Source organism: Mesoplodon densirostris, chromosome 5 (genome assembly GCF_025265405.1).
Source record: "Mesoplodon densirostris isolate mMesDen1 chromosome 5, mMesDen1 primary haplotype, whole genome shotgun sequence".
Lineage (NCBI taxonomy): Eukaryota > Metazoa > Chordata > Mammalia > Artiodactyla > Ziphiidae > Mesoplodon > Mesoplodon densirostris.
In genome coordinates, this window is record NC_082665.1 from 28,997,501 (window position 1) to 29,019,362 (window position 21,862).

A 21,862-nucleotide genomic window follows, 5' to 3' on the forward strand; every position below is an offset into this window, starting at 1 on the left:
ATCCTTATTGATAACAGTGTCACACACAAAGAAATAGCATGGGTAGGGAGGAGAAGTAAGTATTTTATTATATATTAGGAACATTCTAGAAACTTAGGGCTGTAAATTCACCTGTAACCTATATTCTGCATCTGCTAGGAATGGACCTCATTTAAAAAATTCTAGGGCTTCCCTGGTGGCACAGTGGTTGAGAGTCCGCCTGCCGATGCAGGGGACACGGGTTCGTGCCCCGGTCCAGGAAGATCCCACATGCCGTGGAGCGGCTGGGCCCATGAGCCATGGCCGCTGAGCCTGCGCCTCCGGAGCCTGTGCTCCGCAATGGGAGAGGCCACAGCAGTGAGAGGCCCGTGTACCGCAAAAAAAAAAAAAAAAAAAAAAAAAAAATTCTACATGGAGCACATGTGTGGGGATTTTAAAACAGATACGTTAAGCCTTTGATAGACCTGAATGAGCATCTGAAGGATCACTCTTCTGTTTTTAATAAGTCATGGTAAGAACTAGGAGTGAATAAGCTTGTGATGATACGTAAACGTTTGTATGACTAAGTCTATCACAATTTGCACAGGCCTACAAAAGAATCTTATACTTGTTAGGGCTTCCAATTCTTTGAAAACGGAAATTCTCCAGATTACTTATGGGATGTCTGATGTTTGGGGGATGATATCAGAAGTGAATCCATTGTGTCAGCCTCAGCCTCACATCAAACCCATTAGATGAGTCCATGTCACGTGGATCTCTTTTCCTTTTTCGATACTTCTCTTGTTCCTTCCTAAGCTCCTCATAATGTAAGGAAGCTCGTTCTAGCCCCTCATAGAGCTGTGGTGCTATAGAAAAGACTCAGCATTCACATCACTTTGCAGAAAGGTGTTTATGAAAATTCAGAAGCTTGGTGGACTTTTGAAGACAGTTATGTAACATTAAAGTATTTTCTCTTCTCTGATTGGATCATTTTAACAATATGGATTAATCCATAGGATTTCCAGTAGAGATTTCCAATTTAATAGGAATAACAATAACATAAATCACTAAAGAAGTGACTACAATGCATATATATGGATATTGTGTATATACACTTAGAAACTGACAAGTGCTGTATTTTTCTGCTTACAGGTATCACAGCATAACTCTAATGCTTCACCTCCTTAACTATTTTTTATTTATTTATTTTATAGAATACTGATATTTGCATTTATTGTGGAACAAAAGGTGAAGAAGGAGAAACAGTATATTCACTAAGGATTCTATCTGCTTGCTGCTGCAGACCTGTGTGTTGAGGAATTCTGCTGCTGCTTCTTGCTTGGGAGTTATCAAGTCTGCAGTCAGGCTGCATTGGGAGTCCCTTGCCTTTTGTCTCATCATTGCCAACCAGCAGGCCAATCCCAGTCGGAACGGAACAGTACACCTCTGTCTAATTACTATGGAAGGTGAGAAACCGACATTCACTAATTGAAGTTACATCTCACTCACCCACAGAAAAACCATTCTTCAAAGTGAATAGAAACCAAGCCTTTGTGAACACTTCTATTGAACATGACTCATGGAGAAGAGCTTGGCTCTGATGTGCACCAGGATTCTATTGTTTTAACTTACCTAGAAGGATTACTAATGCATCAGGCAGCAGAGGGATCAGGTACTGCCATCGACAAAAAGTCTGCTGGCTGTGATGAGGAAGATCAGAACTTTAACATTTCTGGTAATGCATTTCCCACCTGTCAAAGTAATGGTCCAGTTCTCAACACACATACATATCAGGGATCTGGCATGCTGCATCTCAAAAAAGCCAGACTCTTGCAGTCTTCGGAGGACTGGAATGCAGCGAAGCGGAAGAGGCTGTCTGATTCCATCGTAAATTTAAACGTAAAGAAGGAAGCTTTGCTGGCTGGCATGGCTGACAGTGTGCCTAAAGGCAAACAGGATAACACGGTACTGGCCTCTTTGCTTCAGTCGTTCAGCTCTAGGCTGCAGACTGTTGCTCTGTCACAACAGATTAGGCAGAGCCTCAAGGAGCAAGGATACGCCCTCAGTCATAATTCTTTAAAAGTGGAGAAAGATTTAAGGTGCTACGGTGTCGCGTCAAGTCACTTAAAAACGTTGCTGAAGAAAAGTAAAGCTAAAGATCAAAAGCCTGATACCAGTCTCCCTGACATAACTAAAAACCTCATCAGAGATAGGTTCGTAGAGTCACCTCATCATGTTGGACAGAGTGGCACAAAGGTCATGAGTGAACCCTTGTCATGTGCTGCGAGGTTACAGGCTGTCGCAAGCATGGTGGAAAAAAGGGCTAGTCCTGCCACGTCACCCAAGCCGAGCGTTGCTTGTAGCCAATTAGCATTACTCCTTTCAAGCGAAGCCCATTTACAGCAGTATTCTCGAGAACACGCTTTAAAAACACAAAATGCAAATCAGGCGGCAAGTGAAAGACTTGCTGCTATGGCCAGATTACAAGAAAATGGCCAAAAGGATGTGGGCAGTTTCCAGTTCTCAAAAGGAATGTCAAGCCATCTGAATGGTCAGGCAAGGACATCATCAAACAAACTAATGGCTAGCAAAAGTACAACATTTCAGAATCCGATGGGTATTGTTCCTTCTTCCCCCAAAAATGCAGGCTATAAGAACTCACTGGAAAGAAGCAATGCCAAACAAGCTGCTAACAACAGTTTGCTTTTACATCTTCTTAAAAGCCAGACCATACCTAAGCCAATGAACGGACACAGTCATAGTGAGAAAGGAAGCCTTTTTGAGGAGAGCAGTACACCCACAACTATTGATGAATACTCAGATAACAATCCTAGTTTTACAGATGATAGCAGTGGTGACGAAAGTTCATATTCCAACTGTGTTCCCATAGACTTGTCTTGCAAACACCGAATCGAAAAAGCAGAACCTGACCAGCCTGTTTCTCTGGATAACTTAACTCAGTCCTTGCTAAACACTTGGGATCCAAAAGTCCCCGAAGTAGATATCAAAGAAGATCAAGATACCTCAAAGAATTCTAAGCTAAATTCACACCAGAAAGTAACCCTTCTTCAGTTGCTACTTGGCCATAAGAATGAAGAAAATGTAGAAAGAAACAGCAGCCCTCAGGAACCACACAGTGATGGGACAAAGTTCAGCACACATAATTACACGCGGACTTCTGTCATAGAAAGCCCTAGTACCAGCAGGACTACTCCAGTGAGCACTCCACCATTACTTGCATCCACCAAAGCCGAGTCTCCCATCAACCTTTCCCAACACTCTCTGGTCATCAAGTGGAATTCCCCACCGTATGCCTGTGGCCCTCAGTCTGAAAAGCCAACGAATACCGTGTCGAACCACCTGATGGACCTTACAAAAAGCAAAGAATCGCAAGGGGAGAAACCAGTCCAAAATGAAGGCACACAAAACTCTGCCACTTTCAGTGCCAGTAAACTGTTACAAAATTTAGCACAATGTGGAATGCAGTCTTCCGTGTCAGGGGAAGAGCAGAGACCCAGTAAACAGCTGCTGAGTGTAAGCACGGAGAAACCTACAGGTATGACTGATAGACTAAATAGCCCTCTGCTCTCAAATAAAGCAAATGCAGTTGAAGAAAAGAAAGCGTTCGGCAGTCACGCAACAGGTCCTGAACCAGGACTTTCTGGTTCCGAAATAGAAAATCTGCTTGAAAGGCGCACCGTCCTCCAGTTGCTGCTGGGAAACCCCAACAAAGGGAAGCCCGAAAAGAAAGAGAAGATTCCCTTAAGAGACGAAAGTACTCAGGAACATACAGATAGAGCTTTAAGTGAACAAATACTGATGGTGAAAATAAAATCTGAGCCTTGCGATGACTTGCATACGCATACCACAAATGTGCCCTTGAGCCACGACGCTCAGGGCGCCCCCTTCTTAGGCGTGGCTCCTGCCTTGCAGGGAAGCACAGCTGTCTTACCAGCATCCGAGGACTTCAAATCGGAGCCGGTCTCACCTCAGGATTTTTCTTTCTCTAAGAACGGTCTGCTAAGTCGGCTGCTGAGACAAAACCAAGAGAGTCACCTGGCTGATGACCTGGACAGCAGTCACAGAAATAGTGAACTGACACTTCTAGAATCAAAGAATCTTTGCATGGTCCCTAAAAAAAGGAAGCTTCATACTGAGCCGTTAGAAAATCCATTTAAAAAGATGAAAAATAACATAGTCGATGCTGCAGACAGTCACAGTGCTCCGAAGGTGCTGTATGGGTCCTTGCTTAACCAGCAAGAGCTGAAGCTTAGCAGAAATGATCTTGAGTTTAAATATCCTGCCAGTCATGGTTCAGCCAGTGACAGTGAACACAGGAATTGGGCCAGAGAGAGCAAAAGCTTCAACGTTCTGAAACAGCTGCTTCTCTCCGAAAACTGTGTGAGAGATTTGTCTCAGCACAGGAGTAATTCTGTCGTCGACAGTAAAAAAAAAGGACACAGAAACCATGTGACCAATAGCAAGCCTGAATTCAGCATATCTTCTCTAAACGGACTCATGTACAGTGCTGCTCAGCCCAACAGCTGCATGGGCCACAGGACATTTCCATACCCGGGTGTAGGAAAACCTCCTGTGAGCCCTCCTTTCCCCGAGCACTTGGGCTGCACAGGGTCTAGACCAGAATCTGGGCTTGTGAATGGGTGTTCCGTGCCCAGTGAGAAGGGACCCATCAAGTGGGTTATCACAGATGTGGATAAGAATGAGTATGAGAAAGACTCTCCGAGACTGACCAAAACTAACCCAATACTGTATTACATGCTCCAAAAAGGAGGCAATTCTGTTACCAGTCGAGAAACACAGGACAAGGACATTTGGAGAGAGCCTTCATCTGCTGAAAGTATCTCACAGGTTACAGTCAAAGAAGAGCTACTTCCCGCTGCAGAAACTAAAGCTTCTTTCTTTAATTTAAGAAGCACTTACAATAGCCATATGGGAAATAATGCCTCTCACTCACACAGTGCAAATGGAGAAGTTTATGGACTTCTGGGAAACGTGCTAACAATAAAAAAGGAATCAGAATAAAATGTACCTGCCATCCGTCTTTGGATCTTTTTAAAACTAACTAGTATGAACTTGAGATCTGTATAAATAAGCGCATGATTTGAGAAAAGCATGGTATAATTGAAACTTTTTCATTTTGAAAAGAATTGGTTACTGTGATGTTTAAATATGCATACTACTTCTTGCTTTACATTAGATGTCATGAGGAAGCTGCTGAACTAGCAATTGGTTGTTTAACACCTTCTTATGCATCAGACAACAACTGTGAGTAGCCCATGAATGATATTCTTTTTTAATCATAAATAATAGGCGTAAATTAAAATGTGAATCTCCACCCACAGTGGATTAATGCATTGCTGCCTTTATTAGGGTACTTTATTTTGCTTTTCAGAAGTCAGCGTACCTAACACATTTTTTAAAAGTCCAAATTGTTAAATAATAACTCCTTAAAGGATAATGATTGAATCAAAAAACCTAATACTGATTCATTTTTTCAGTTCAAAAACAAATTAGAAAACAATATGCTTACATTTTTCACTTTTGCTAAAAAAAAAAAAAGAAAAAAAAGAAAACACATTTATTTTTAATTCTTGGAAGGGGTTTTGTGGTTCCTCAATGTGTCTGCCCCACCCCAATCCTTTTCAATATACTATATTTCTTTAAACCTTGTACTACTTAGTAAACATTGATTACAATTGATGGAAGTTTGATAGATCTTTAAAAAAAGGCAGATTTCCATTTTTGTATTTTAACTACTTTACTAAATTAATATTCCTCCTTTTACAGAATTAGGAAAGTTAACATGTATCTTCAGGTGGTTTCCTGAATAGTTGAAATAAGTTGTTTTTAACAAGCAAAATGGCTTTTCTTTGGACAATTTTCACCATCTCTTGTAAAAGCTACTTCTCACCATTTCTGTGGTACCTGTGAGTCTTATGACCAGGCTTTCTTAAAGTTGGACTCAGACCACCTGCATTAGAATCATCTGGAGCACTTGTTTTAAAATGCAGATTCCTAGGCAGCATCTCAGATCTACAGAACAAGAATCTCTGCTAAGTGGACCTGGGAATCTCCCTTCTGCATCTTAATATACTCCCTAGGTGTTTCTTCTGCACACTGAAATTTGAATTTTGAAAATTGAAACCATTGCCTATGACTTCTCTCAACACAGGATTGTGAACAAACTATTTGATGCCTATATTTTCCCCAGTACAGTCACACATCAACTCAAAATTTGCAATATTGTACTTCATATATTACTGCTATGTCTTTGGAAATCGGGTTCAGAATACTTTTTATGACAAAAAAAAATCGGGTGGAGGGGACAACTTTCATATTTGGCTCAACATCTCAGGAAAATCTGTGATTATTTGTGTGTTCTAATGAGTAACATCTACTTAATTAGCCTTAGGGATGGAATAACAGGGCCACTTACCAAACTCAGGTGATTCCAGGATGGTTTGGCAACTCCTCCTGAATACATCCTTAACTTCTCTTAAAACCATTGTCCTAAGAACAGTGCTGACAAAGATGAAAACATTTATTTCAAACCCAAGAAAGGCACTAAACTCAGATAGACTAAACAAAAAAGTACAAAGGGCACATATACATGACAAATTTGTACACAGTCACTCCATCGGATCTGTTATTTTAAAATAGTGATTAAAAGTAAACATTGATGTTTTCTTGGAAGAACTTAATGTGTTATTGAGCCGCATGGGGTTTCTATCTTGAAACAAGTCCATGCTTTTCAGTTCAGTTTTTACAATCCACAGTTCTTTCACCAGATATTTTTGGGTTTAATTGTGAACTGAGTTAGCAACTGACCTATCAAAAAATTGTTATATAATCGACTGTTAATTAGAAGGAAATCTATTTGAAATTGTTCTACTTGAGGTTGTTTCTAAGATTTTTATATTAAAAATGGGCGTTATTTCCTAATATGATCTAAAACCCTAAATGATTATTTTTTTCTCAAAATAATTTGTAAATAGTTACTGGATATATTATAAAATAATAGGAGCGAATATTATGCTACATCATGAAAATTCCACTGGCCAGTGAAGATTTTCAACTCCATCCCATCTTTATTCTGTGACAATCTTATTGTCTACACTGTATAAATAAGCTTTTAAGCAAGTCATTTTTTTCTGCCATTGTGAAAGGTCTGGAGCCTTAGAAGTATGCTAGAAAAAAATATTGATATTCCCCCTTGGTTAGGGGAAAATGGGCTTTTACAAGGGGGTGAAATTTAGGTCAGGAAAGAGAGCATCAAGGGCCAGCGTTGCTTTTTTTTTGTTTCTTTGGTTGGTCATTTGTTTTGTTGTTGTTGTTACTGTTGTCAACAGTCAAAGAAACGAGGGTATGTCATATATAAATAAACATGACCACAAAGAAACCTGTTCTGATTTACTAGAGTGTCCCCAATTTGAGTTTAGTATGATTTTAAAGAAGAGTGGTGAGAAAGGGCCTACATCCATAAATGCACTTCATTTATGCATATGTAGATACAAGGATGCACATATACACATTTTCAAGGACTATTTTAGATATCTAGACAATTTCTTCCTAATAAAGTCATTTGTGAAAGGGTACTACAGCTCTCATTGACATCAGTAAGGTAGCATTACCTGTTTATTCTCTGCTGCATCTTACAGAAGAGTAAACTGGTGAGAGTATATATTTTATATATATATATATATATATATATAATATGTATATATATATATATTGACTTGTTACATGAAGATGTTAAAATTGGTTTTTAAAGGTGATGTAAATAGTGATTTCCTTAATGAAAAATACATATTTTGTATTGTTCTAATACAACAGAAAAGCCTTTTAATCTCTTTGGTTTCTGTATATTCCATGTATAAGTGTAAATATAATCGGACAGGTTTAAAAATTGTGCATGTGTGTATACAGTTGCAAGTCTGGACAAATGTATAGAGTAAGCCTTTTATTTAAGTTGTGATTACCTGCTGCATGAAAAGTGCATGGGGGACCCTGTGCATCTGTGCATTTGGCAAAATGTCTTAAGCAGTCAGATCAGATATTCATCCCAACATAACAGTATTCCATTTCTGGACATGACTTCCGTGGTTTAAGCTTTGTGAAAGAATGTGCTTTGAATCCAAGGGTCTTAAAACTTTTTAAATCAAGTCAACCACTTTTCAACATAAAGAATTCACACAACTACTTTCATGAATTTTTTAATCCCATTGGAAACATAATAATATACCAGGAGTATTCCAGTATACTGGAATACAGGCACATTACCATTCATGGTATGAATTCTGGGGTTTACACAACCAATTTTGATGCGATATGCTCAGTAATATAATTTGTCATTTTTATTAGAAATTTAATTTCTTCATGTGATGTCATGAAACTGTACATACTGCAGTGTGAATTTTTTGTTTTGTTTTTTAATCTTTTAGTGTTTACTTCCTGCAGTGAATTTGAATAAATGAGGAAAAAAATGCATTGTCTCTGGTTTGAAATGATTGTTATTTTCTGGGCTGTCTCCGATTTTCAGGTTTTCCATAAACATAAAAGTCTCTGGTCATGAAAATAACAAGTCTTCAAGAATGCTTTGCCCTTCTCAGAAAAATAAAGGGAAAAAAAAGAAGGTGGCCTGCGAGTTAGTATATCTAGAGACAGGGCAATTGAAGCATAGCTCAGAAAGACAATCAGCCTATATAGCCTGTTCTACCCAGCCTTGATTCTATTGCTTGGTGTGTAACTGTATGGTCATCATGGATTTTTGAAGTGGGAAAAAGTTTGTACAGTGTTCAAAAATAAAGTTGATTTGATATAAACTTGTTTTAAGATAGGATTTTATTAGGTTTTTATCCAAGTTTCAACGGGTGTTAATTTTTGGTTTTTTGTTGTTGTTTTGCGGCACGCGGGCCTCTCACTGTTGCGGCCTCTCCCGTTGCGGAGCACAGGCTCCGGAGGCTCAGGCTCAGCGGCCATGGCTCACGGGCCTAGCCGCTTCGCGGCATGTGGGATCTTCCCGGACCGGGGCACGAACCCGTGTCCCCTGCATCGGCAGGCAGACTCTCAACCACTGCGCCACAATGGAAGCCCTAAATTTATTTTTTTTTAAGTCTCCAAACGTTTTGCAAAAATGAATGTGTGTGCTTGCACACGTGTATGTATACTATATGTGTATAGGTAATGAGTAGTTGAGAATGATAAGCAATGTCCATATGTAATAAGTAATAGAGACCAATTTATTTAGAAAAAGGAAAAAGAGCTATACTTGTGAACTGATGGTCTGGGGCGGGGGGGGAGGGCATTATTTTTACAAATATATTAATAATAATTTAAGAGGAAGGCATTTTCCCAAAGATCAGTTTCTGTTTTCTGACACTAAAATAGGCCTATTAAAATCTGAAAATTTTGCACCTTCTCCCTAACAAGTTTATAAACACTGTCTAAAAAAATGTCCAGGTAATAGAAATATATACAGCTGTTCTACATGATTAAAATGTTGAAAAGTTATGCTTTGCCATCTGTACAGACACTGTCATTGGAACCGGAGATGCACAGCCATGTTTTGTTTTGTTTATTGATTTATACGGTAAAAAGGCATAATGAGCTCATCGTGTAATAAATTGAGGGATTTTTAAGAAGAAAACCACCCCAGTTAGTAACTCTTCTTGACTATAAATTAGCGCCAGTGACTTTAATATGGAAAATCTTTCATAATCTAATCAGATTATGATCACCCACTCTGTGCCAAGTTCTATTTCAAGCTTGTTAATGTGGAAATCTCCTTTACAAAGAAATAATTTTGAACAAGTTTTCTCCTACCACTACTATCACTAAACTGTGACCTGTTTGTTTACAGAAAATAGATTTTAAATGTTAAGCATGACATTTTTCATTTATTCCATCAAACTTAAGTATATGACGCTAGCACCTTGTAAGGGTTGGTGGAGGAATCTATTGGCACCATTTAGTGTTAGTTTACTGCTACATTCCTCTAAATGGTTGGCACGATAATACTTAAAACATTTTAAAGATGCCGTCTTCGTAGGTAAGTTAAAGACCCTTGCTCTAAAAAAACAGAGTTAATGTACTCTTTAGTTGGTAGCAGAATACTTGGAAATAAAATTCAAATCCCATAAACTTCAGTCCTGGGGAAGTGCTGCTGCACGTATGATGAGTGTCTAAAGGTAAATACATAAACCCTTCCAGGAATAGCCAAATTTTAAAATATCAATAGTATACTTCTGTAGTCAGAAGAGGATTTTTCAGCCATTCCAAACAGTCCTTTTACAGCCTTTTTACCGACAAAGACCTACCTAGACAGCCTTCTACCGTCCAGCCTTTGCTTTTACCAGACTTCATTGGGTAGGTGCTCTGAGCTTTAAGTAAAGTTTACAGTCCTTTTGGACTGTTCATTTTGCTCTTTTTTGCTGATACGCATTCACCTCCGAGCACATCTGGAAAAGGAAATGGCCTAACATTGTATGGGTTTCATAGCCCGTAGTTTTTGAAAACTGCACCAGCGGGACCCCAGAGTAGAGCTTCGGTGTTGGTATGTTCTCTGAGATAGTATTTTCCCTTAGCTAATTGATTTGAAATGGTAATTTAAGGATAGAACAGTGAGATGACTTCACTATAATTAGAAAACTATAGATTTCTCCCAGGTTGCCCCTAGCAGCCATTGTAGCTAATCTTTCCATGAGCTGCAAATCCTTATAAGACTCGCAGCACCCAGTTGGATGTGTGAGCTGTCCTTGCTGCATCTGGTAGAGTGCCCTTTGACTTCTGGCCATGCCTGCATTTTCACATTTTCAACTCATTCTCCCACCATCTAACACCTTTCTGCCCATCACCACCAATCATTCTAGTGTTCAAAACTTTCCCAGTTGGAATTCAGTTTCCTGAGCACATCTGCCTTCCTGGCATCAAGAAGATGCCTTCTTGGCAACACCTTCAACCATGTGACATTCTCTGCCTAAAATACCTCCTTCCTTTGCCCTCTCCTCCCCATCTGTAGCCATGTACATTTGTATTTATCTTCAAAACCTAACAAATATTGCCCCCTCAAAGAACCCTCTGTAGTTCCTTCAGGCAGTGTGTTCCTCAGCCCTCTGCAGTCCCATAATGCTTTGTGTAGACCTCTCTTAGTTTCACCCATTAGAGGGGCTGACAACATACTTTGTATTCCTTCTAAAGGCAAGAAGTGTGAAGTGTGTCCAAATCCTGATATGTAACAGTTAACTCAGTAAATGTACAACCAGTCAAAGAATGAGAGAAGGTTGATTTCTCCCCACACAAAAACTGAAAGGCTGCCTCCCCTTCCCTGGGCTGGGAAACAAAGTAATTTACAAGGTTGGGATGCATCCATTTCCCTGAAGCAATGCCCAGTCTCCCAGGCTACCTCTAGCCCTAGGGCTCATGAGCTCTGTAGGCCAAGCCAGGCATTCTTTCTACTGTCCTCTGTAATCTGCAGAGATGCTATCAGCTGAGAAATTCCTAACAAGAGGAGCTGGTTCTTGAGAATGGGAAGGAAACTTTGGGATTTTTGCCCATGTAGGTCTAATTACCTGTTGTACCATTTCTTCTTACAAACAGCAGTGAGCATCTTAGAATTTTTGCCTTTATCAGGGAAGCTACCAACCCTTCCAAACATCACACTGAGATAGGCCTGAGGCAAGAATCCATGGCCTCTCCTGCCAATCATGAATAAGTTCATGATGCAGAGGGCTACACTCTCCTGAACTATCCAGAATCAAACCCAGGCAGAACATGCTGTCTTGGTGGGTGTGGTACAACTAACTCCTTGATGATAAAACCCTCACCAGGGTAGGACCTGGATTTAGCATTAGGCTATTTCAGATCCTCAAGGAAATCTGAGTCCCTACAGTTGTGGAAATGGAAGAGACCAGTGCCACATACGAACTAGTCCACTGGCACACGTATTCACATTCATCAGAGGGCTTTGACAGTGGCAACTTACCTAGAAAGCCACGTCAACAGGTTCTAAGAGTATCAGAAAAGTAATACAAATGTTCAGTGATACAGCAGGTGCTTAATAAAGGTGTGCTAAATCACTGTGACAGCAGAAGCTCATCTCTTTCATATGTGGAGGTGGACTGAGAGATGTTAATTTCCTTTCATTCTGATAACATAAAATTAATAAACTTTTTTTTAACTGTTGCATTTTATTTGTCCAGAGAAACCACATTTCGTGTTCCCAACCCCCAAGAGAAAGAATAAAGTCTTAGATGAAATCGCTCTTATCATATGTCCAAATGGCAGTGGAAAATCCAAATATAGAGCATATTCAGGAGGAGGAGATTGGCTTTCAGTGGAGATGAAATAGTCCCCTTTCCCTAGCCAAGGACTGATGACTCATGATTTCTACCTGATATAAGGCCATGGGGAAGAAACAGATGGAAACCTCTGTCTCAAATAAAGGGGACATTTTTAAGTGGATGTTTTATGTAATTAGAGAGATAGTGGAAGGAGCCAGACATACTTAGAGGACAGAGAAGTTTGAAGCACAGTGTCCCTAGTTTTCTAAGGAAGAGGGGACCCTCCCTAAGCTGATCTCTTCCTATGAGCTCCTTTCTAGCTTAAGCGAATCAAGAAGGCTTCTAATCTTAACCATATTAATAGAAAATAATCATACTCTCATCAAAGGTAAGGAGTTTCTTGTGAGTCTGGATATTTAAAATCAGGTGGGGATTTTTTGCATTGTTTTTGGTTTTATTTTTTTCCCCCAGCATCTCTTCATACTTGGGTAAGGTTGTAGACTTGCAGGACTGAGATATGAGACCAGGGAAAAGAGTGATAAGAAGTGTATGAACTTAACATTTCCCCTAGAACCAAACCAGACAGCAACCTAACAACCATCAAAGCATCATGCTTATTTACCCAACTGGCCTTAATAAGCAAAACAGTATTAAGGGTGAGGTGATCATGCTAAAGCTGTATTCCAGGACTCGCTTTTGCTCCAAATTGTTAACTGATAGTAATGCAAGAAAGATTCCCAGAAGCCGAAGTGCAACGTTCAAAGTGAATAGTCAAAGTGCAACTTTTTAAAATAACAGTGACATTGATGCCACTAGATTAATGGGACCATATAGTACTTAGAGGCTGTTTCTGATCATCACCAAGTGAAATCTTACTGAAGCAGGAATACAGGACAGAGCTCAAACACATCATCCAACTTAGCAGATTGCTTGCTTGCTTCCTTATTTCCTTCTTCGCTTCCTTCCTTTTTCTCTTTCCTCTCTTTCTCTCTCTCGTTCTCTCTTTTTCTTTTCTTTTTCTTTTTAATGGAATAGATTTAAGGCAATGTAATTGATATACTGTACAATTTACCCATTTAAAGTGTACAATTCAATGATTTTTAGTATATTCATGGTGTCACTAGATAACTAATATTGTGTCTGTCTATAGAGTTAGACGTTCTGGACGTTTCATATAAGTGGTATCGTACAATACGTGACCTTTTGTGAATGGCTTTATTCACCTTAGCTTAGTGTTTTCAGGGTTCATCCATGTTATAGCATGGGTCAGTACTTTCCTCTTTTATTGCTGAATAATTTCCCATTGTATGTGTATGTCATTTTATCAGTTGATGGACATTTGGGTTGTTTTCTTTTTTAGCTATTATGAATATTTTTGCTGTGAACTTTGTTGTTGTAGTCACTCATCAAAAACAGGATGGACAACTGATCAACATTTGGTTTGGATATTGCCACACATGAAGTATGAGGGTATGAAGTCAATTGACTGTAAATGTAGGGGTTCATTTCTGGACTCGCAGTCCTCTTCCATTGATTTATGTGATTATCCTATGCCAATACCACACCATCTTGATCACTAGAGTTTTGTAGGCATTGTTGAAATCAGGGAGTGTGAGTCTTCTAAATTTGTTTTTCTTTTTCAAGATTATTTTGGCTGTTGTTGGTTTCTTAAATTTACATATGACTTTTAGGATAAAACTGTCAATTTCTGCAAAAATGATAGCTGAGATTTTGATAGGGATTGTGTTGAATTTGTGCAGATCATTTGCAGGGTATTGCCATTTTAACAAAATTAAATCTTCCAATCTGTGAACATAGAGTGTCTTCCCACATATTTAGGTCTTCTTTGATGTTTTCCAATAGAGTCACCCTAGGATGACGTTGGTTTTAGCAGGGTCCTGTTTAGTTGGCTCTTTCCCTGATCTCTCTGCTGTCTGCCTCTTTTGGTGTCACACCTAGCTGTTAGGCTCCACTAATTGTCCTCTCATTACTCTCTCTCTCTCTGTATGTATGTGTGTGTGTGTGTGTGTGTGTGTGTGTGCGTGTGTGTGTGTGTTTTTTTTTTTTTTGACAATGCCCTGGCCATAAATATCTCCACTGTCTGACCCAATTACATTTGGGCCCTTTTGCAAGTGTGGTTTTTGAGGCAGGTCTTTGAGATTTGTTCTGTTCCCAAAGGGCTCTCCTTAGCTGTCTATTTTCCTGATTCCCTCTGATAAACTAGCTGACCTGTGGTTTAGCTTACTATTCTCATAGAGCTAACAGCCTCCTCTCAATTGCTTACCACCAAAATCTTTGTTGTTTTCAAGAATATTTTAGGCTTGAAGTTTCTCACACTCTGTTCCAAATGAAGGGAGAGCTTCAGAGCTCTCCGTTTTTATGGCTTGTCTCAACCCCTGGTCAAAATTTCTGAGCCACTGCGCCATTGCTAAAGACAGAGATAGTGGCCTGTTTCTCTCTGAGTAACATCCCTGTTTTTACGAATTGGGTGCTGGGTGAGCATGATAGCTTTGGGTCTTCTCAGTTCACCACTCCCAGTGGGGAGGCTCTACCCTATGAATGAGCTGGGCCTAGGGCAATTACAGCCCCTTATTCTTCCCTGCCACATTTAAGATAGATTGTCTGCCCTTAGAGAAGAAGCTCAGTAGAGGAAGAAAGCCCTTGACTTTCAGTGGCACTCACCTGGAAGGTAGTGTTGACAAAAAATGTCACCTGCCATATCAGTAAAAAAAGGATGTTACAGCCGTCAAACCAGCAGCCACTGCAGCTGACTGTGTACCCTGAGGGGATTCAGGATGGAAAAAAACAGGATGCTAGGCCTAGATAGTCAGGTGCATATCAAAGGAATGATTTCAATGACCCCAGATTCTTGCATCTTTGCGTACATAGAGAAACACTGAATGCATTAACTTGAGATGTCTGGTTTTTCTTTAATTAATAGTAAGTAATCTTTTGATGTTCTGACTCCCTGGTTTTTTTCTTGCAAAAACTCCTATATATCCTGGCTCATCCCTTACCTCTTCGGAGCTGTTCCTCAGAGCTGAGAGGCTGCTTCCTGGGCTTGAGTCCCCAGGAAGTCCACTGAATAAAACATAATTTTCAATGTTTAGATTATGCATTTTTTTTCAGTCGACAGTAGCCTCTGTAACCCAGAGTTTTGCAGAGGATGAGAAATGTTGGTCACCTGGCCCTTTCAAGGAGATATTGACACCCTTAACTGGAGCTGGGGAGAGGGACCCTCGTTTTCTCAGCCACACCCAGCTTGAGTGGATCTTCCATCAAACTAAGCTGCGGTGAGGGAGAAGGAGTAGGTCATGGATCAAATGTTCTTAGCAAGATTTAAGAGATTTTCTTACGTAATGTTCCTCATTTGATGTGTTCCTTTAGGAAAATTTTCAGAGTATTTTTTAAAAATAATTTTACCAGTTATGTTGTTTTGCTGGAGAACGGGTTTGCAGAGCCCCTCAGGCTGCCATTCCCAAAGTGGGTCCCTCCTACTTACCTTATTTCTCATCAACAAATAAATGGACTCAAAGCCACATTCCTCCAGGGTAACCTACTTAAGCAGTGTTGTGCTGCAGCATTATTTCTACCCATAGGATGACACATTTCTGGCCCTGAGGACTAAATCGCGTGTTATTTTGAAAGACTCTTTTCTTACCTCCTATTAAACATAATTTACTTATATCTATTTTCTTTTTTCCGAGAATTTCATTTCATTTTTTTTCACATCCTCCCTTGGATAATATTCTGATTCATAACTCTTTCTGCCATCAAATGCTCCACAATTGAACCCAACAGACCAAACTCAATGCAACAAATGGCCACCACTTACATGTTCAATTTGTAATCATTTAAATGCTCTTTGGTATTTAACTCAGGAAAATTATTCTTTGGGTTTTTTCTTATGTTTTTTAAATTAATTTTTTGAGCAGTTTCAGGTTTATAGAAAAATTGAGCAGAAAGAGCAGAGCTCCCCCATATACCTCCACACTACTACCCGCTCTGTTTCCCTTATTATTAACATCTTGTATGAGTACCGTAGATTTGTTACAGCTGATGAACAAATATTGATACATTATTTTAACTAGAGTCCTTGGTTTATATTGGACTTTGTATTGGACTTTGTATTTTTAATACAAAGTTCATTCTTTGTAGACTTTGTATTTTTCATACAAAGTTCATTCTTTGTATTATATACTCTATGGGTTTTGACAAATGTATAATTACAAGCACCCACAATTTGAGTATCATCACAGTTTCACTGCCCTAAAAATTCCCTAAATTCTACCTATTCATCCCTCCCATGCACTCCTGCGCTCACTCCCACCTCTTTCCGGGGCCTGGCAACCACTGATCACTTTGTCTCCATAGTTTTTCCCTTTCCAAAATGTCATATAACTGGAACCATATAGTATGGAGTCTTTTCAGATTGGCTTCTTTCAATTAGCAATACAATTTTAAGGTTTATGTCCCTTTGTAGCTTAAGTTCATTTAATCACTGAATGATATTCTATTGTATGTATATATATCACATTTTGTTTATCCATTTACCTATTGAAGGACATCTTGGTGGCTTTCAGGTTTCAACAGTTATGAATAGAGCTGCTGTGAGGGCTTTTATGTGGATGTTTTTCAAATTTTTAATTAAAATTTTTAAAAATTGGGGGGATTTTTATTATTTCTGATATATTTTTATATATTTTTTTTTCATTTTTCTTTCTTCCTTTTTCTTTTTTGATGTGTGTTTTAAGAGGGCAGAGCTGACCTTCCCAATAATTCAAATTTCCCACAACTCCTGTGCTTAAGAAATGCTTAATCATCAATTCCAAGCCCATCAGTTTCACTGGATGTACCAACCAGGTTAAGCTACGTTATGTTGCAGTATCAAACAACCCTAAACTCTCAGTGACTGAAAACCACAAAGGTTTATTTCATATTCTTGCTACATGTGCAACTTGGGTTGGCAGCGGGCTCTGCTCATGGTCATGCTCATCCAGGGTGGTGGTGCCTCCACTATCTGGGAGTGTCACTGGTTGCCTTGGCAGAGGGGAAAGAACATGGTTAATTGAGCACCAAATTTAAAAGACTTAACACCTCCTCACATTACACCAATCAAAGCCCTGGTCTGCTTAGCTTCAAGATAATAGGAAGTTTAACTATGTGCATGGTATACCTGGAAAAAGAAGAACCAGAAGCATTGGTGAACATTCAGTCATATCTACTTTTAATATAGGATTTGCCTGAGCATAGAACAATGTTCTTTTGATCACTAAATTTAATTTGATTATATTTTAATGTTTGCCTTTCCTCTTCACACTATGGACTAGAAACTAAAATTAACAAAACTAAAGGATTCAAATGATGTTTACTAATCCTAAGGAAAAAGCTTAGGCTTGCCACAAGCTCTACAGGCTTACTCTAAGGAAGATGATGGAGTTGAGCGTGAAGTCTAGTACGTGCTGGAGAGTTGGCACCGCTGACACCGAAGGATTCAAAACCAATGAGGATGAGTGCTTTTCACGTAAGCTCAGTATAACAATAGAGAGATGTTCAGTCGTAGTGTCAGAACCAGACACCATAACTATGTCCATATACATTTATTGGTTTTATTATTGTAGTTTGTTTATATGATTAAAGCTTTTCTTCTCTTTCCAAAATTGGATATTCTACTTGAACCTAAACACATCTTGAAACAAATTTCAACTGAGAAGACAATTTTGGTTGAGGTCATTTCAAATTCATTTAATTGCTCTTGAATCCTTTAGCTAACTAGACACTCTTCTTTTCCCAGATTTGCTGGGAATTTGGGTTGCCAGCACCCACTTTATGACAATCCTTTAGTTATTTATGATCAACTCTTAGAACTATGTGCTCACTCCTTTACTAGTCCATCCCCAGAAACTTCTCCTCTTTCTTATGGAAGCTAATGTCCTTAGAAAGTCAGCCCTGCTTCATTTTTTCTCACGCATCTTGTCTCAGAATCACCGGGGTAAAGATCAAGACACAGCCAGTCCCTACCTGCGCTATTTGAGCCTATAGGCAACAGGATCCAAAGTCATCCCTGTATGCCTGCTTGATGTATCCCACTGCAAGAGAAGTCTCCCAAGTCCCCATCCCAAACTCCTGCATTCCCCATTCTTTTTTCCCTGCATGTTTTCAGAAGCTTCTCAAGGGTTTCTAATCTTACCTCTTCCCAACACTTACCTCTAAAGCAAAAGAGATGGTATAAAGAGGGAGGAAGAATCATCCTTCCGTCACTGTGGCAATGAGGGGCAAGAGAATAGCAGAAGAGATTCTCCCCTAGATTGTAAGTATATTAACTGCAATTTCCAACCCACTTTAAGGGAGAAACCATGGAAACTATGTACAGTGGAAAACAAGACTTTGGAATCAAAAGGCTGGAATTTGAAGTTCAGCTCCCCCAAAAACTAGCATGAATTTGTCTTAGTCTCAGATTTGGGGCCTGAAAATTTGTTCAGTACCTCTTGCCCACTGGACTATTGCTAGGATCACATGATGTATTACACATGAAAATATTATGTAAAGTGCTATTCACATATTCTCTTTTCTAAAAAGGATGTCGATATTTTTAGTCATAACAATTATATTTACTCAGAAAATTTATGGGGAATTCAGAAAAGTACACAAAGAAGAACACAAAAATAACCTATAATTCTACCCCCAAGACATAAGTACTATTAGTTATCTCTATTAATATGAAATGCTATTACTACTTTCTTCCAATCTGCCGGTAATTATGTATTTGTGTTTAACATTGTCAGGATTATGCTCTGTCCTTGTGTGGCAGACTGTATTTTCCAAAAGTGGCCACCAGATATTTTCTGGTGCCAGAACCTGGCCTCTCCATCAACACACAGAGTCTTATTTTCCCTCCACATATAACTGGCTGGGGCTTGCAACTGCCTCGATCAATAGAATGTGTTGAAAGGGATGTTGCATGGCTTCTAGGGCTAGGTCATAAAAGGTGATACAGCTTCTGCCTGGCTCTCATTTTTAGGACAGTGGCCCTTGGAGACCAGGAGGGGAAGCCTAGGTCACACGGAGAGCCTATGTGTAGGTATTCTGACCAACAGCATCAATGGCTGGACGTATGAGTAAGTGAACCCTCGGATGATTGCAGCCTCTGAGCTGCTACAGCCAATGCCAAGTGGAGTAGAGAGAAGCTGTCCCCAATGAGCCCTGCCCAAATTACAGATTCACAAGCAAATCACATGTTGTCATGACAGTTCACTTAAATTTCATATGCACATTTTCTCATGTCTAACAATTTTTACGTCAACTTAATGTGGCTAAATGACATTCCATTATGTGGATATTCTATAATTTATTAAAACCCTTCTATATGGTTGCTTATTTAAGGTTTTCTCTCCAAATCTTCTTTTATGCTATGATACATAGTGTTGCCAAAAACATCTTTGCACACACATTTTGAGTTTTGCTTTTCTTATGATTTCCATAGGGCAGATTTTTAAGAAGACAAAAGTAAACTTCGATGTACCTCGGTTACGTTGAATTAGCTCTTTGTGGCTCACAAGAATCAAACCTGTCTTAAGCTTCATTGTTTCTGTAGAAAAGTGTTCTAAGATCTGAGCTTTACAGAACTGCCTCACAAAATTTTGGCACACAGTCCTTTTCCAAAGTCAAGAACCCATTTCCTCATTGACTTCTGAATCACGGAGTCAGAATAAATTTTTTTTTTTTTTTGAGAATGGTTCTTGCTGTCACAGCTTGTGCCTCTCACCTTTGATTTCCCCTGAATGGCTAGTACCCCACAAGAAATTCGTTTTTAGTAAGGTGATGCCTGAACCACCTGTGATAGGCTGAATATGATCCCCATATGGATAGCCATATTTTAATCCCTGGAACCTGTGAATGTTCCTTCACACGGTAAAATGGGTTTGCAGATATGGTTAAGTTTAGGCTTTTAAGGAAAGATTATCACAGATTATCCAGACAGGTATGAAATGCAATCACAAGAGTTCTTACAAGTGAGAGGCTAAGGGGACATTGGACACAGAAGAAGAGAAGGCAATGTGGCCATGGAGGCAGTAGTGATGCAGCCACAGGCCAAGGCATACCAGCAGCTACCAGGAACCAGAAGGAGCAAGGAAGAGTCTCCTCTAGAGTCTCTGAAAGGACTGTGGCCCCGCTAACACCTAATTTTGGCCCAGTGAAACCGATTTTGGACTTCTGGTCTCCAGAACAGTGAGAGAATAAATCACTGTTGCCTTAAGCCACCAAGTTTGTGGTGATTTGTTACAGCAGCTCTGGGGAAATTATGCATCATTCTGTTGCTGCATAGGAAATAAAGGAAGTACAAAGGAGTTCATCTTAATGCTCCAAATTCTCTTTCTCAAGTATCTTCCTAGGGTAGGTGCAGGCTCCAGTAAACATGCACAAAATACATTAGAGAGCTTTGGGAGTTTTATTTATGAGTGTGTGAAAATTTAAGTATTAAGCACTCACTGTCCTTTGGAGAGTAATAAAACAAAGATTCTCAGGATTGTGTTATTTATATTCTAAGTTGGACACACACACACACATAAACACCTGGACCAGAGTAGAGATCCCTGTATTTCCTCAAAGTCCACCTTAAGGTAGACACTTTGAAATATGTCAGAATTCAGAGCACATAAACATGAAAGCATAGTTTGAATCTTCCACCTTTGCAGATATAATTGCAGTCCTGGAATGGAAAATAACAAGGAGTCATAGATAATAGGGCCCCAAAGATCTCAAAGAAATAGGTTAATCTCACTGTGGATCCTAACATGTCATAAGACATCAGTGTACACTAGCTTCTCTCTTTCCCTTCCTTGCTTAAAAATGTCCCTTTATTGTCAAGGTCTAAAAAAAGGCAAGACATAACAAATGAATCTGCAGTGATGTTTGAAAAATAGGCCCTGACACATTTGGAACATACCCACTGTTCAAAATCTGCCGGCTGAGAGAAGCTGATTAGAAGCCCTGACGGCCCGTGGGGAGCCCCTGTCCAGGTGCCTGTTACCTGCTGCTCTCAGCTCCGCCTGGGGCAGGATGGAGACAGAGAATCCGTGCAGTTGCCTCTCATCTTCATGTAAACGCCGGAGCAGTAGGCAGCTGCTGCTGTTGAGACAAACACGAAGGGAGGGAAGTTCGTGCTGGCTGGAAAATCTCACTCGGCCTCTTCTTCTCTTTCTTGGCATTAGACTTTAGTTGGGCTTCTCCAGTGATGAAAGCTTCATCCTTTTCTTTAAGAAGTGCCTTGACTTTGGTAGTTTCTCTGTATATCTCTTCATCTGGAATCAGAAAAGATCCCCTCTGTATACTCTCCCCTGAAGCTCAGAACCAAGAGAGACTTAAAATGACCATCTCTGTTGATAAGTAGATTTAAAATTGAAAGGGCAATTCTAACGTTGGTTGAAGGTTCTGCATTCCACCCCCACGTGGTGGATTTTAAATAAGTCAAAATAGAGCAATTGATTCCATAAGCCTTAGACAAAGCAGCCATGATCTATGGTGTAGAGAAATTCTTGTGAGGGGAAAAGCGACTCATGCATATATTCATTCATTTAACAAAATATTTATTAGTGCCCACTCTA

The 21,862-nt window shown here is 39.6% G+C and overlaps 1 protein-coding gene across 16 annotated transcripts in view; it reads left to right on the plus strand.

The window, feature by feature from the left end:
* The window catches only part of NRIP1 (nuclear receptor interacting protein 1), a 300,299-nt gene that overhangs the window by 97,014 nt on the left and 181,423 nt on the right, over positions 1-21,862 (plus strand). For 8 of the 16 annotated variants that reach the window (XM_060098613.1, XM_060098612.1, XM_060098611.1 and 5 more), the window contains one exon: positions 1,173-5,759. In XM_060098613.1, the coding sequence (XP_059954596.1) occupies positions 1,531-5,001 (3,471 nt within the window). In that variant the 5' untranslated portion in view covers positions 1,173-1,530 and the 3' untranslated portion in view covers positions 5,002-5,759. The other 8 variants (XR_009532560.1, XR_009532559.1, XR_009532558.1 and 5 more) reach the window with 4 other exon arrangements.